This window comes from Cheilinus undulatus, linkage group 3 (assembly GCF_018320785.1).
Source record: "Cheilinus undulatus linkage group 3, ASM1832078v1, whole genome shotgun sequence".
Classification (NCBI taxonomy): Eukaryota; Metazoa; Chordata; class Actinopteri; order Labriformes; family Labridae; genus Cheilinus; species Cheilinus undulatus.
Window position 1 is genome coordinate 10,738,564 of NC_054867.1, and position 14,220 is coordinate 10,752,783.

The 14,220-nt window shown below is 38.7% G+C and overlaps 1 protein-coding gene across 3 annotated transcripts in view; it reads left to right on the forward strand.

The window, feature by feature from the left end:
- Positions 1-3,529: 3,529 nt before the first annotated feature.
- Positions 3,530-14,220, forward strand: part of ssuh2.1 (ssu-2 homolog, tandem duplicate 1) — a 29,945-nt gene continuing 19,254 nt past the window's right edge. For all 3 annotated transcript variants that reach the window (XM_041782852.1, XM_041782851.1, XM_041782850.1), the window contains exon 1: positions 3,530-3,621. In XM_041782852.1, the coding sequence (XP_041638786.1) occupies positions 3,597-3,621 (25 nt within the window). In that variant the 5' untranslated portion in view covers positions 3,530-3,596. The remainder of the gene's footprint in view (positions 3,622-14,220) is intronic.

Sequence of the window (14,220 nt, forward strand, 5' to 3'; positions counted from 1 at the left end):
TTTTATTATATATATGAAGACCATGTATATACGATTGTTTTTGAATGGCAGAAAAAAAAAATCTTTGACTTAAAAATCATGCCCTAACCATTTCCATAAATCTCTGGAGCAATTTCTAAAATTTTTAAATGCTCTATATTTTCACAGAAAAAAACACACCTTGTGACATTGTGGCACACCTGCTTAATGATGCAGATGATATGAAAGAAAATGTGAAAAATAAAAGGTAATCATTTTAGTCTCATGTTATAGTTGCACATGGGTTTCATTTGCCCAAGAATTTCCAGATATTCAGGTCTCATCTTGGACCGTAGCAGGGCTGCTCTACACCATCTTTTCTCCTTTATGCTGCTCTTACACTGAAAATCCTGAAGCAAACCTTATGTAAAAGGGATAAAAGAATTAACATAGCTTATAAAACAGAGGAAGAGCTTCTTAAAGTTACTTTGAGAATGTTTTATGCCATTTTGTCATTTTTTTCCAGACTCAACACATTATTAGTACATTCCTCACTTGAAGTCCAACTTCTTCAGAAACTGAAAAATCCCACTGTTACTAATCATTTGTTTAAAACGGCAGCAAAGGCTATCAAGTTTAATCAGTTTGCATTTTGCAGGAAAACTGCAGGTTGTAACAGGGATAGGGACACACATAGGTACAGCGAAGGAAGGGTTTATGCTTGTCTACGTAAATTCCAGTCCCCGTAGAGCAGTGGTTCTCAACCTTGTGGTCCGGACCCCCTTTGGGGTCGTGAGAAGCTGAGAGGGGTCACCAGATCCTTGAAAAAAAAAGAAAAATATCTTTAAGAGAACACTGTTACCACTTTACACCAATTTTAGCAAATGTTAACCCTTTTCATCACTTTTTTACACAAATTTTGTTAATATTAGCACATTTTTGCAACTTAAAACCCATTTTTGTCCATTTTAACCCTTTCCATCACTTTTTTTCTGCCTGGTTTTTGCTACTCTTAATCCAATTTTTGCCGCTGTCTGCCTATCGTCGCCTCAGTTAACCCATTATTGCCTCTATCAACCCCCTTTTACACCCCTTTTTGCCCATTTTAAACACATTAACGCATTTTTGCCCATTTATATCAATTTTTCATCCCATTCAACCTAATTTCCACCAATTTTTTGCACTTTAAAGCCAAAAAATGGCAAAAATGGGCACAAAATTTGATAAAAGTGGATTAAAAAGTGGCTGAAATCACTTTTTGTTTGTGATGACTAAAACTGACTAAAAGTAAGTTTAGTTTTCATCAAGATGACTAAAACTAGACTAAAATGTGATGTACTTTTCATTGGACATTCAAAATCGGTAATTTTTATCCACTGTAGGTAAATCTGTCAAAAAAAGTGCATCTATCTGCCTCCCAGCTGTAGAAAGCAGGTGTGGCAGAGAGCATAGAACACACTAACATAACACCAGATTAAAAATGCTTGTACTAAAAGTAAGGACTTTTTATGGACTGAAACCAAACTACTGTTTTTGAGTTTTCGTCAACTAAAACTAGACTAAAATTAAAAAGGATAGAAATGACTAAAATGTGACTAAAACTAAAGTGCATTTCTTCTAGAGACTAAGACTGAGACTTAAGTTAAAAATAGCTGCCGAAATTAACGCTGCTTGGTTTCACTCTTACTGTTAAAAATACATTTTACAGGAGACAAGTAACCAATCCAAGGAAACTCTCATTGCTGAATTATCTTTTTATTATCATTATTTTTAAAGAGCACATCTATCGTTTATTGTAGAATCAAATGTTGTTTGTCTTGTTTTATATCTGGTTCTTAAAGAACAAGCAATAACACCATTAAAAGTGTATAAACGAGTATCAGCGATCGTGTTTGTAAATAGCACTGATTCTTGAAGGGCGTGAGTCACTGGTTGTAAATGCCGTGAATGTAAACATGGTGGGCGAGGCCAGCAGCTGGATCAAGTCAGACACAATAGACGAGACCGGACAGGAAGTTCACGTTATGTTTCTGTAGTAAAAGTGTTTTGGTTTTGACATATCACTCTTCTTTTGTGGACATTGTAAGTTACGTGATGTTCTTTAATTAGTCTATTTTACAGGTCCACGATCCTCCTGCATGGGATATTCGCAAATAGCCTCACTTTTCCAAGTCTATTCATCAGCATTTTGGTCTACAGTCACAAAATAGAAAACATTTTGGCAGCTAACACTGAAAACACAATAGTCAGTAAGTACTGAAATGTGCTGAAGATGAAATGTGAAAGAAAAAATGCTTTCAAGAGAAAATAATACACCAGTTATTACCTGCATCTAAGCTTGATGTTTAGGAATAGATCATTGAAATTTAATGTTATTTTTCCTTCTTTCTTTCAAAATATTAGGCACATTTATCTGATGCTGAGAACATGACAGAATGAAAAAACAGATGTTAGTATATTTACACAGCTGTTGCCCCCAAATCTACAATCAGACATCCTTTGTGTTAGCTGTGAAAAAAAAGGATCATAAATCTGTTTTCTTGTTGTTCATGCTCACTGGTTTGCAGTTTTGGAACAAATTAAGAACCAAATCCACGATGACTGCATCCTCCAAATGAATCAGATTCGTCCAGATTTAAGGGCCAATTCAGCATGATAATGTGTTTTGCATCAAACTATGATATATTTAGGTCTGTTTGGACCTACTTGCTAGGTGTTAAATTGTCTTTACCTCATTCTTGGAGAAAGAAGTAGTGTTTACAATAATCAAGTCTAGATCATAAATCAATGGGAAGTGACCGTGGGTGACAGCTGACACCACTGAGCCACTGTTTAAATCCGTAGGTAGAGATTCATTCTGTCTTCTGTTTTAAATTGTACTGTAACAATTCCTTTAGTCAAAAGAAAGCTACAGGAAGTAGCTGAAACATGTAAAGCAGGTAAACAAAACACTCCTGTCTGACTAAAAGAATTGTTACAGTATGCTGTTTAAATCCCTCATGATGCATAATGTTCCCAAAGTCACGTTTTTTTTCCTTTCTCTTTCTCAGATTTAAATTTTTTTTTTTGCCTGAATTTTTACACAACAAAAGTATTTAAATCCAAGTGCAAAATTCAAATTTATCTTTGACAAAGCACCTTCTGAATGACCAATCCAAATCTATCCATTTTATTTTTAAAGCACATTAAAAACATTAACAATAATCAAAGAGATGAGCAGATTTAAGAAACTGATAAAATAGGAGGGAATTTGGAACACTGTGAAATAACTAAAAACATAGGTCTTTAAAACCAACCTAAATATAAAATAAATTCTTAAACTTAAAAAAGAAAACAACAACAATAAAACAAAAATCTAATTTAAAATTGGCAGATAGACGTCTGAAAGCACAGTGAAAGAATCGGGAAACAGAGCCTACAAATAAGCAACACATCGACATTAAAAATGTTTAAAAAACATCGGGGATTTTAGTAGGTTTCATTCGCGATTTAGAATCTAGTGATATACAATCATCTGTACTTTTATTTTGGAAACGTAAACCGGAAGTTGCGCCCTATTCTTGTTATTACGGTTTTACTCATAACATCTTTACGTTTGTTGGCTTCATTCACGTCAAACGGCTGATAGCTGCAGAGGAATGGACGACAAAGAGGACTTTCTCGGTGAGAAATGAGCATGTTTATAAACCGAAGGAAAAGGAAACTTTCGCCTATTCAGCGTACAACTTTTATTTTCAGATTAGTATTTTTGCTCACGTTGGACAAGTTTGAACTCTCCCTCCCTGGAGAGTCGTAACATTACACCCTCAGTCCCGTACTGGAGTCTATGGAGGGATAATTGGAGTCTAGGAGAGGCTTAAGGGGGCGAGAGGATCCACCTTGACTGTCCTGGTTAGAGCTAACTTGTCTGAGGGTGATTTTATGAAACAGTTAACATTTTGCGTGAAGTTTGTCAGTAGTTTGTTACGTTTGAGGACTGGATTTAAAATGTTGCAGCAGACACAGTCTCTGGTAGCTACGGGTTTCAGACAGTTAACTCTACTTAGTAGTTTTGGATGTTTTTAGCTGTTAAATGTGCCGAACATGCAGTCAGAGTTACTTTTTTATACATTTAGATCCCTTATCTTGTGCTGCTCATGGTTGTTAGCTTGTGTTTATCCATTTGTGCTGATCAGACTTTGCTTCATTGGGGAATTCGGTCTCCTCAGAAATGTTATGCAATCTTTGATCTGTGCTCTATGCTTTTGATAAGTTGTATTTTCCTTCATAAACAAGGTTGTCCAAACTATGACCCGGGGGCCAACTGCAGCCCTTGTGCCTTGATACATTGGTCCACAGCAAATTCTTTTAATAAAATGACATATGGCACCCATCAGCATATAGAGCTCGTGCTTGACTGTACTGTAGTCAACTTCTTAGTGTCAGCACTGGGTAATGCTGCTGGGTAGATTCGGCAAACAAACATTTTGACAGAGAAGCATTAGTGGTGGCATCAAGGCCGCCCATAAGGGGGGACAGAGGAGAGAGCTCTCTGGGGCCCAGCCAACCAGGTGGGCCTGGATGGCATTATGGGAATGATTCTACATCCTGAAAAGATAACTAATAATTTCCTGCGTGCTACAGACACAGATAACACCTTTTATCTTCCTCCTCTTTTTTGATTTGAAAGATGATTGGAAGATGTTTATTTTTACTGCTTTCTATGGATCAGTAGGAAAAGCTAACCAGTCATTTGATTGATCATGTGAGTTAGATGTTCAGTATTTCAGAGGATTTTTTTTGACTCTTTATCCCAATTGGAGCGTAATCTCTTTTTAAACAACTTTAAAACCAACATCAAAAGGGGTAAAATGAGTAACACTTGGTGCAGTTTAGAAAGTTTAATCAAATATTTGTGTAATGTGTGACTTCAGAATGTGCATGCTTATAGGAAATGACTGATGGATCAGAATGGTTTTGTCCAAAACTGGTGAGAAACAGTGCAGTTCTGTTGGGATTACATGATGAATCTGCTGTCACTGTCAGTGACAGTGGTCTATACCTGGAGAAAAATCAATGGCTACTGTGAAACACCATTTCTTCTTCTCTATACAATGCATTCAGAAAGTATTCAGACCTCCTTCACTTTTTTCCTATTTGTTATGTTGCAGCCTGATGCTTCAGTTCCTCTGACCTCATGGCTTGGTTTTTGCTTTGATACACTATATTGCCAAAAGTTTTTGCTCACCTGCCTTGACTCACGAATGAACTTAAGTGACATCCTATTCTTAATCCATTGGATTTAATATGACGTCAGTCCACCTGTTGCAGCTATAACAGCTTCAACTCTTCTGGGAAGGCTTTCCACAAGGTTTAGGAGTGTGAGAATTTTTGACCATTCTTCCAGAAGCACATTTGTGAGGTCACACACTGATGTTGGACGATCAGGCCTGGCTCTCAGTCTCCACTGTAATTTATCCCAGAGGTGTTTTATCGGGTTGAGGTCAGGACTCTGTGCAGGCCAGTCAAGTTCATCCACACCAAACTCTCTCATCCATGTATTTATGGACCTTGCTTTGTGCACTGGTGCACAGTCATGCTGGAACAGGAAGGAGCCAACCCCAAACTGTTCCCACAAAGTTGGGAGCATGGAATTGTCCAAAATCTCTTGGTATGCTGAAGCATTCAGAGTTCCTTTCACTGGAACTAAGCTCCTGAAAAACAAGCCCACACTATAATCCCCCCTCCACCAAACTTTACACTTGGCACAATGCAGTCAGACAAGTACCGTTCTCCTGGCAAATGCCAAACCCAGACTCGTCCATCAAATTGCCAGATGGAGAAGCGCGATTCGTCACTCCAGAGAACGCGTCTCCACTTCTCTAGAGTCCAGTGACGGCGTGCTTTACACCAATGCATCGGATGCTTTGCATTGCACTTGGTGATGTATGGCTTGGATGCAGCTGCTCGGCCATGGAAACCCATTCCATGAAGCTCTCTACGCACTGTTCTTGAGCTAATCTGAAGGCCACATGAAGTTTGGAGGTCTGTAACGGTTGACTCTGCAGAAAGTTGGCCACCTCTGCACGCTATGCGCCTCAGCATCCACTGACCTCGCTCCATCATTTTACGTGGCCTACCACTTTGTGGCTGAGTTGCTGTCATTCCCAATGGCTTCCACTTTGTTATAATACCACTGACAGGTGACTGTGGAATATTTAGGAGCGAGGAAATTTCACCACTGGACTTGTTGCACAGGTGGCATCCTATCACAGTACCACGCTGGAATTCACTGAGCTCCTGAGAGCGACCCATTCTCTCACAAACGTTTGTAGAAACAGTCTGCATGTCTAGGTGCTTGTTTTCATACACCTGTGGCCATGGAAGTGATTGGAACACCTGACTTCTATTATTTGGCTGGGTGAGTGAATACTTTTGGCAATATAGTGTATGTATTTTCAGCTGTGAGGCTTTCTATAAAGAGGTGTATGCCTTTTTGAATCCTGTCCAATAAGTTTAGTTAGCTAACCACAGGTCGACTCCAATGAAGCTGTATAAATATCTCAGCAACAATCAAGAGAAATGGGAGACACCAAGGCTAAATTCTGAATACTTATGTAGCACAAGGCTGCATCATAACAAATTTAAAAATAAGTGAAGGGGGTCTGAATGCTTTATAAATGCACTGTAGCTCTCAGAGCACCATGCTGTTGTTTGAAGTATTCCCAAAGTATAGACAAGTGCAAACGAGGTTTTTCCACTCAACATGCTTGTCTTCAGCAAAGTGAAATCCAAAATGTGTGTCCTAACACACTAGAAATGTTGGAACAAGGTTGCTGTAAACATGTGAATACACTGAGGTCTGTGTGTGAGTGAATTTTTGATTTAGATTGTCAGAAAGTTGTTCACCTCTTTTCTGGCTTGGTTTTATTTGGGCAGGGCAATTACAGGAGCCTGTGACATCACCAGTCTTAACTGGGAATCACCCTTTTCTATCGCTTCACAGGGACATTAATGGGCTGATTAGAGTCTTATCTACAGTTCGGCGCTGATTTAGCTGGAGGTTCTTGTTTTTTATGTTTAAAGTTTGACTTGTTGGTGCATGTCTGCCATAGCAACTGCAGTAAACTTTGATGCTGTGCAGAGAAAGAAAAGAACAAATGAAGTTCACGAGTTCTGCAGGAGTCTTTTGGCTGCATTGTCCAGAGAAGGTCCTCGATAATGAGGCCGACTTTGTTCTCTCCTTTTTATAACTCACATTCCTTCTCCCCCTCCCTCCCACTTTGTATTTTTCCCTCTCTTAATGAGTCTCTTTCTCCCTCCCTCCTGTTCTCACCCTCCGTCCATCTCGACACAGATCTCTTTGGGGAAACACCTTCTCGCTTGATATTTTTAGCCTTCAGCTGGACTTATTGTGTACAGCGTGGTAAAACACACTGACTCTGTTGTATTTTTATCCGCCTGCTGCGGAAAAAAAACAGGGCTAATGAAAAGTACCCTGAGGAGTAGATGTTGTTGGGGTGAAAGTATTTGTTTCGGTCAAACATGACGCACTCGGCTGCATGGTGCCTCGGAAGTGTCCCAATCAAGGTGCCATTGTGTGTATTTATGTAATATTACATTGTTGTGTAAAAACATCACATTCTGTGGTATTTGGTGCTGTTTGTTTTGCTGCTGGTGCTGACGAGCCGCAGCCAGGGAGGTCGAAGCTGGACTTAAGTTCAATATTTCAATTAACTCATGGGATGGGGTCAGATTTTGTGTCTGCAAAGCTTTTTGTGCTGCTTATGTCCACGTAGGGCTGTGCGGGGAAGCAAACTTAAATCTTCCCAACCAACTGAGCCAGACCCTCCAGCTACAGACTGTTGAAGGGCGTTTTTTTAACCTGCAAGTGCTTCATTTACTGTTTTAACTTATTATAATAACCAGTTTCTTTTTTACAGTAGACCGTCTTACACTGCCTCCTTTTAAACCTTGTTTACATAGTCGATGAGGAAATTCAAACATCCAAAAACAACTTCTCCTGTTGAAGCTCAGCTCACTACCTCATGATGGTTCTGCTGACACTGATTATTGATGTGAAATTGCTTCATTCATCATTTTGACAGGTTTTCATATTATCTACAGTCTTTCAAACAGCCTTGAAGCCATGTTGTACAAAATGATATGTGCAAATGTAACTAAATATTAGCTTTAATTGTTGATATTATCTCATATTAAAGAGGCACAAATCTGGGTGAGACAAAACACATGCTCTAAGAAAATTGTCTTTCGGTATATCACTTCTCCTTACATGTATTAAACAACATGCTACAGAGAAATGTGCCACGCACCAGACTTTGAATGTTTTTTCTTTTTTCTGATTAAAGGTGAGAGTTCCTCTCATGCACAGTGCCCCCCTTGGGTGTATTGCTCTTTTATTGTTTTTATAAATCAGTCATGGTCAATGTTAATATTTTTTTAAAAAAACATTTACACAAAAAAGCCTCTATAATGTTAAAGTAAAATCAGAATTCTACAAAACAACAACAATAAGATAAAGAAAATATGTAACGTAGACTGTATAATATTCATCCTCTTAAAAGTGACTGTCCTAATTCAACAGAGGTCCAACCAAGCATTGCTAGCAGGTTCACTATTAGTGAAATGGTGATCACCTGAGTGCAGTGAATGTGTCTCAAGAGACTGGAGTATAAAGACACCTGTGTCTGAAAGGTCCAATCACTGGTTAATAAGTATTACTGGCTACCATTACACCAAGAAGACAAAAGAACACTCCAAGCAACTCAGAGAAAAGGTTATTGAAAAGTTTAAGTCTGAGGATTGTTAAAAAAATCAAAAGTACTGAACATTAGAGCTGAATGATTTGTGAAAATAATCTATTGCGACCCCCCCCCTCGTATGTTCCTCGTCTATTCATTGTTAAACAATCACAAGAAATACATTGTTCTATTATTAGTATCTATTATTATTATAACCAGCACAGTATTTGATCAATTAAACTAAGGATGATAGATTTGAAAAAGATATTGATTGCGATTTTGGCTCATATAGCAAATTTAATGATGTTGTACTGAAGGGGATGATATATATATATATTTTTTTAAACCAAAAAATCTCTGCTGCTGCTGCTGCAACAAAGAGGTAAAAAACTTGTATTTTGACACATTTATGTTAAGGAAATATTGCACTGTCTGTGATTTGAATATTGCAGGTGGCCAAATCGTGATTTGATCTAATTTGTGATTAATTGCCCAGCCCTGCTAAACGTCCACCAGAGTTCAGTTTAATCTGTTGTCATGAAATGGAAGGAATATGGCACATAAAAGGAGACTAGTGAGAGAGGTCACCAAGACACCTGACCACTCTGGTGTGGCCAAATACCTTTGCCCATATTGTGTGTGTTACACATAGAGGCTGCAGATGTGCATCTGTTGTTTCCGATGTATTTAATACTGGCATGTAGCGTACCTAACTGCTGAATCAGCTGATACTCTCACTTGGTAGAAGTCAGCTGTTGGACAAACTGTGATCTGTTTTTATGGTCAGACATGAGAGAAAATGTTTGCTTAGTGGGAGTCTAACGCCAAAGGGGGTTCTGAAACAAACATTGGAGTCTGTATCTGCAGGTTCTCTCTATCAGTGTATCTCTAATGACAAACCTATTTCAGGTGTTATGAGAATCGAGCCGTTTGTCTTTAAATTCAGCAGACATCAACGTTCTCTGGTCATTATGCCAGGCTTTCTCTTTGCTCCATGCAGAGAGATGACTTTGTGGAGCTTTTTTTTTTTTGATATAATGGCTCTCAGAGCACAGTGGTGCTTTTATCCTATTATGTCTGAGACGCCCATTTAACTCTTTATGTCCCAGCAGATTTCCTGACAGATGGTCCAGGCTAGTATGGAAATATTTCAGCACATCAACCCATCAAAAAGGGTGTTTTTTAAGCTTTTATCTCAGTATAAACAGACGAAACAAATCGAAATGATCAATAACTGATGTTTTAGGTCCTTTCATGGGGCTGTTGACCATGTCTGCTTGTTTAAGCTCTGAGGTCTTAAAGACACAAAGATTTGTATACAGAAGGCGTAGGTGGAAAAGTATTTGCATAGTATTATGTAGCTATTGCAGTTTTTCCTTCCCCTATAGAGACATGGGCATACTGTATGTGGACAACGGGATGGGTGGGGTCTCCACTGTGACACTGTCAGAATGCAGATAAGCTGAAAATTAATGAAGTTTACAGTGAAACCATGGAAACGCCTCTCAAAGCAGCTGCACAGCTGCTGCCAAATGCTTTCATTGGATTAAATATAGAGTCTCCCATGCTCCGCACCAATGACAGATAACCTAACATCACTAGTGAGCTAAAGAGGGGCTGATAGGTTGATTCTGATAGAGAAGGACAGAGCTGGACTAGCTTTTTCACTTCCTTGTCTTCAGTCTTTATGGCAGTTTTAACTGGCCAGATGGGATAGGATGTTAAAAAGGATTTCAAAGGATCTCGATCCTTTGAAGAATCCCAGAAGACAAAAAAAGCACAAAAGTTCAACATAATACTGAGAGTCCTAATCAGCTCGTCAGGATAAAAAGATTACTTCCTTGTGAAATAAGACACCTCAATTATAGCCATAGAGGGTAAAACCAGCTTCAATAAGGTATGCACCCTGTGTCAGTGGTTAGCACTGTTGCCTCACAGCTAATTTATAGCATAACAGGTGAATTTAAAGGTCCACTTAGTGACCTTTCTGGAACTTTCAGTCATGCTGTATGGCGCTCATCAGCTGATGGAGTTCACTTGGTTGTCATGAAGATCATTGAGTGACATTTTGTGATTTTCATCCCCGCCTGGGTTAGGATTTGTCATCCGTGTAGGTCAATAAAGTTAAGAATTGAAGGTCACTGCAGACCTCCTCTGATCTGGGGTAAATAGACAGAAGCTTCTCAGTGCAAAACACATGAAAGCTTGATTGTAGGGTTTTCTTTTTTTTTTTTTTTTTTTTTTTTTTTTTTTGCAAAACCCAAGCTGGCTTTCATGTGTTTTGTACTGAGAGACTCCCCGTCTAGCCACTCTGCAACAAAGCCCAGATCAGGTGGAGGGCTGCAGTGATGGTTGTCCTTCTGGAACTTTGTCCCATCTCCACACAGGATCTCTGAAGCTCAGTCAGAGTGACCACCAGGTTCTCGGTCTAAGGCCCTACTCCTTCGATCGCTCAGTTTGGCCGGGCCACCAACTCTTGGAACACACCTGGTTGTACCACACTTCCTCCATTGAGAATTATGGAGGCCACTGTTCTCTTGGGAAAACTCAGTCTAGCTGATTTTTTGTAGCCTTCCCTAAACCTGACTTCTTCCCAGTTAACCATGGGGTGAGCCAGGGATGAGTCTTTATGCTCTTCAGTACCTGGATGGACTGGATAATGGGGCGGGTAACAGGGGTTGCGAACTGTGGAGTGTCATTTGGGGATTCTGATGATGCTGTGATTAGGGCTGGGCAATTAATCGCAAATTCGATTAAATCGCAACATGGCCTGCTGCAATTTTCAAATTGCAGAAGTTGCAATATTTCTTTAACTTGAAATCTGTCAAATTTTTTTTTTTTTTTTTGCAGCAGCAGCAGCAGAGATTTTATGTACATTTTGCAAACAGTCATGTGACATTTTTTATAATGGTTTACATAAGTCCTTCTTTTTTTTGTATGTATGTATGTTTTTCTTAATCAAAATGAGTGACATTAAAATGATACTGCCCTTAAACAAAGCAAATGACATCACATTTGCAATACGAGCAAAAACAGTTAGCTTATTCTGTCTAAAACTGATGAAGCCTACCGTTATTTTACAAAAGTCATACCCCTGCTGGGATCAGCTGGTAGCCAGGCTCATCTCCCCCACCCCAGCCGCCTCCTTCATAGTTTGTTGCACCCCCATATTGAGATTCATGCTACTATGGGTTAATTGCTTCGGAAATAATTTCATTGTTTTTAATACACATGGTCTTATTTATGGAATTATTTATTGTTTGAATTTGTCGAAAATACATAAGATTAACCCAAGAATAATCGCATTTTAAATCACACTTAGGAATGCATGTCTCCTTGGCCAAAACACAGATCCAGCCATTTGGGGATGCTATCTAGACTGAGTCTTTATCGTCTTTATTGTGATTTAACGTACTTGAAAAATGACCTGTTCTGTTTCAAACATGATAGTGGGGGAGTTTGGGCACGTGAGCAGGTGGATGTGGTTTGTGAAGGGACTGAGACCATAGGGTTGTCTGCTGACATGAGGTAGATTGATGGACAATTTTAAACCTGTAAGTGTTGTGTTAAGCTGCAGACAGACAGAGTTGTGGTTCATCCGTGCTGACTCTACACCAGCAATTTGTTATGAGGAGAAGACAAACATTGGCATCCCTACCTCTCTTAAGCCTTTTGCAGCCTGATCTCTTTACAGACGCCACATGGATCTGTTGTGCAGAAGGCCTAAAGAAACACAGATGTGCACACACAGGGCGTGGGTGAGTGTAAGTGGTATTAGCAGTAGTTGTAGTTAATGCAGTTTGTCTGTGTCTACATGGATAATTAGAGGTGAGCGAGCCTTTATGAGCTGTTAGTTTGTTAAAATATCAAGATGGAAATAATTAAAAATGATGAATGTCTGCGTAAGAAAAATGAAATGAGAAGAATGAGTGGACAGAGGATGAAACTGATACTGTTTTGAGTGTGTTTTTTCAGCAGTGTTTATGTGAGCTGTTGTTTCTCATGCCCCTCATCGGTTACATCACGCAGAAACCAGTTTCCTGACAGCTTTGTCTAAAGAATGCATCCTCCCTTCCTGCAGCGCTGACACAGACACTGTCCGAACCTCCTCAGCCTGCTGAAGAGAGGAAAGAAGTTGTCATTTTTGTACATACTTCACTTTGAAAAACATCAAAAAGTTCCTGACTCTCTCTTGACCCCTACTCCATTCTTGAGCTTCTGTGGATGCATAGTATTACCAGCACAACATCATCAGCAGATAGCTGATAAAGCTGATATTCAGCAATGGCAAATAAGAGCATCTCTGCAGATATTTACAACCAATATATCAGCTGTAAATTGATACTGTACCCATACTGTACAGATACCATGCCCAGGACTAGTAGAGTTTAAATAAGTATTAGCATTAGATTTTAACAAATGTGGATATTATTAATGCAAAGCCTTCTACACTATGTTAGGAAATCCAACAAGCTCTGTTGGGAAAGTGAAAGTGAGAGAAAACTAAGAATAAGAAATAAAATAAGAATTGATATTCTTATTGATTATGGTGGGTTTATGTGTAAGGTTACACAAAGCTCTGGTAAACCTGAAACAGGATTTTTTATTCAAAACAAAATAAATCTAAAATGCATAAAAATATTACACCCAGCAACAAATATACTGTTTTAAATGAAATATATGCAGTGCACTGCAAAGATAGCAGCAACAATTTGTGCACAGCCAACAGCATCACATGGCTACTGCAGAAAACTGAATAATTAAAATAAAAGTATAACACTGTAAAAAGTTAATATGCAGAAATCAGTGTCAACAAAAATAATAAAAAAAAAAACAACAATTCTTCAAAAAAGAAAAAAAAAACAATAATGCAACCAAACGTGATATAGCCTACTGTATCTAGGGACTATTGCACTGAATTTTTAAAAGGAAAATTGACAGAAAAGTGAGAGCTGTTACTGACAACAGCACATTTCCTGGCTTTCACAATGAAAGCACTTGTGTAAAACCACAACTGCAGACTTTTAAAAAAGCGGTTAAAGACGTTCACACCAACACCTTTTCACAGAAGGAAGATTCAGGATTTTGTTTGACTGATGATGAGGATGGGCCGCATGCCACCACTTCACCCTCTGTCAGAGCCTCTATCTTTGACTGTTTAAGTCAAATGCAAATATCTTTAAGTATCTATCAACCAGTCAAACTTTATTTATGTAGCTCTTTTCATACAAAACAATGTAGCACAGAGTGCTTTACAAACAAACAAATTAATAAAGGGAAACAAGACCTTAGCCCAACCCTCTACCCTAACCAGCACTCCATGAACAACGCTGGAAAAGTATGTCATAAATAAAAAGACTGTACGAACAGGAAGTCGCCTTCTGAGGAAACGCTTCATGAGATTCCTTATGAGGAAACACTGATGGTTAGGTCAAAGTGGAGTAATGAAATATAATAACATGAAATAGGATTAAATAAAAAGTTGGTTAAAGAAGAACAAAAACAAAACTAATGGGTAACT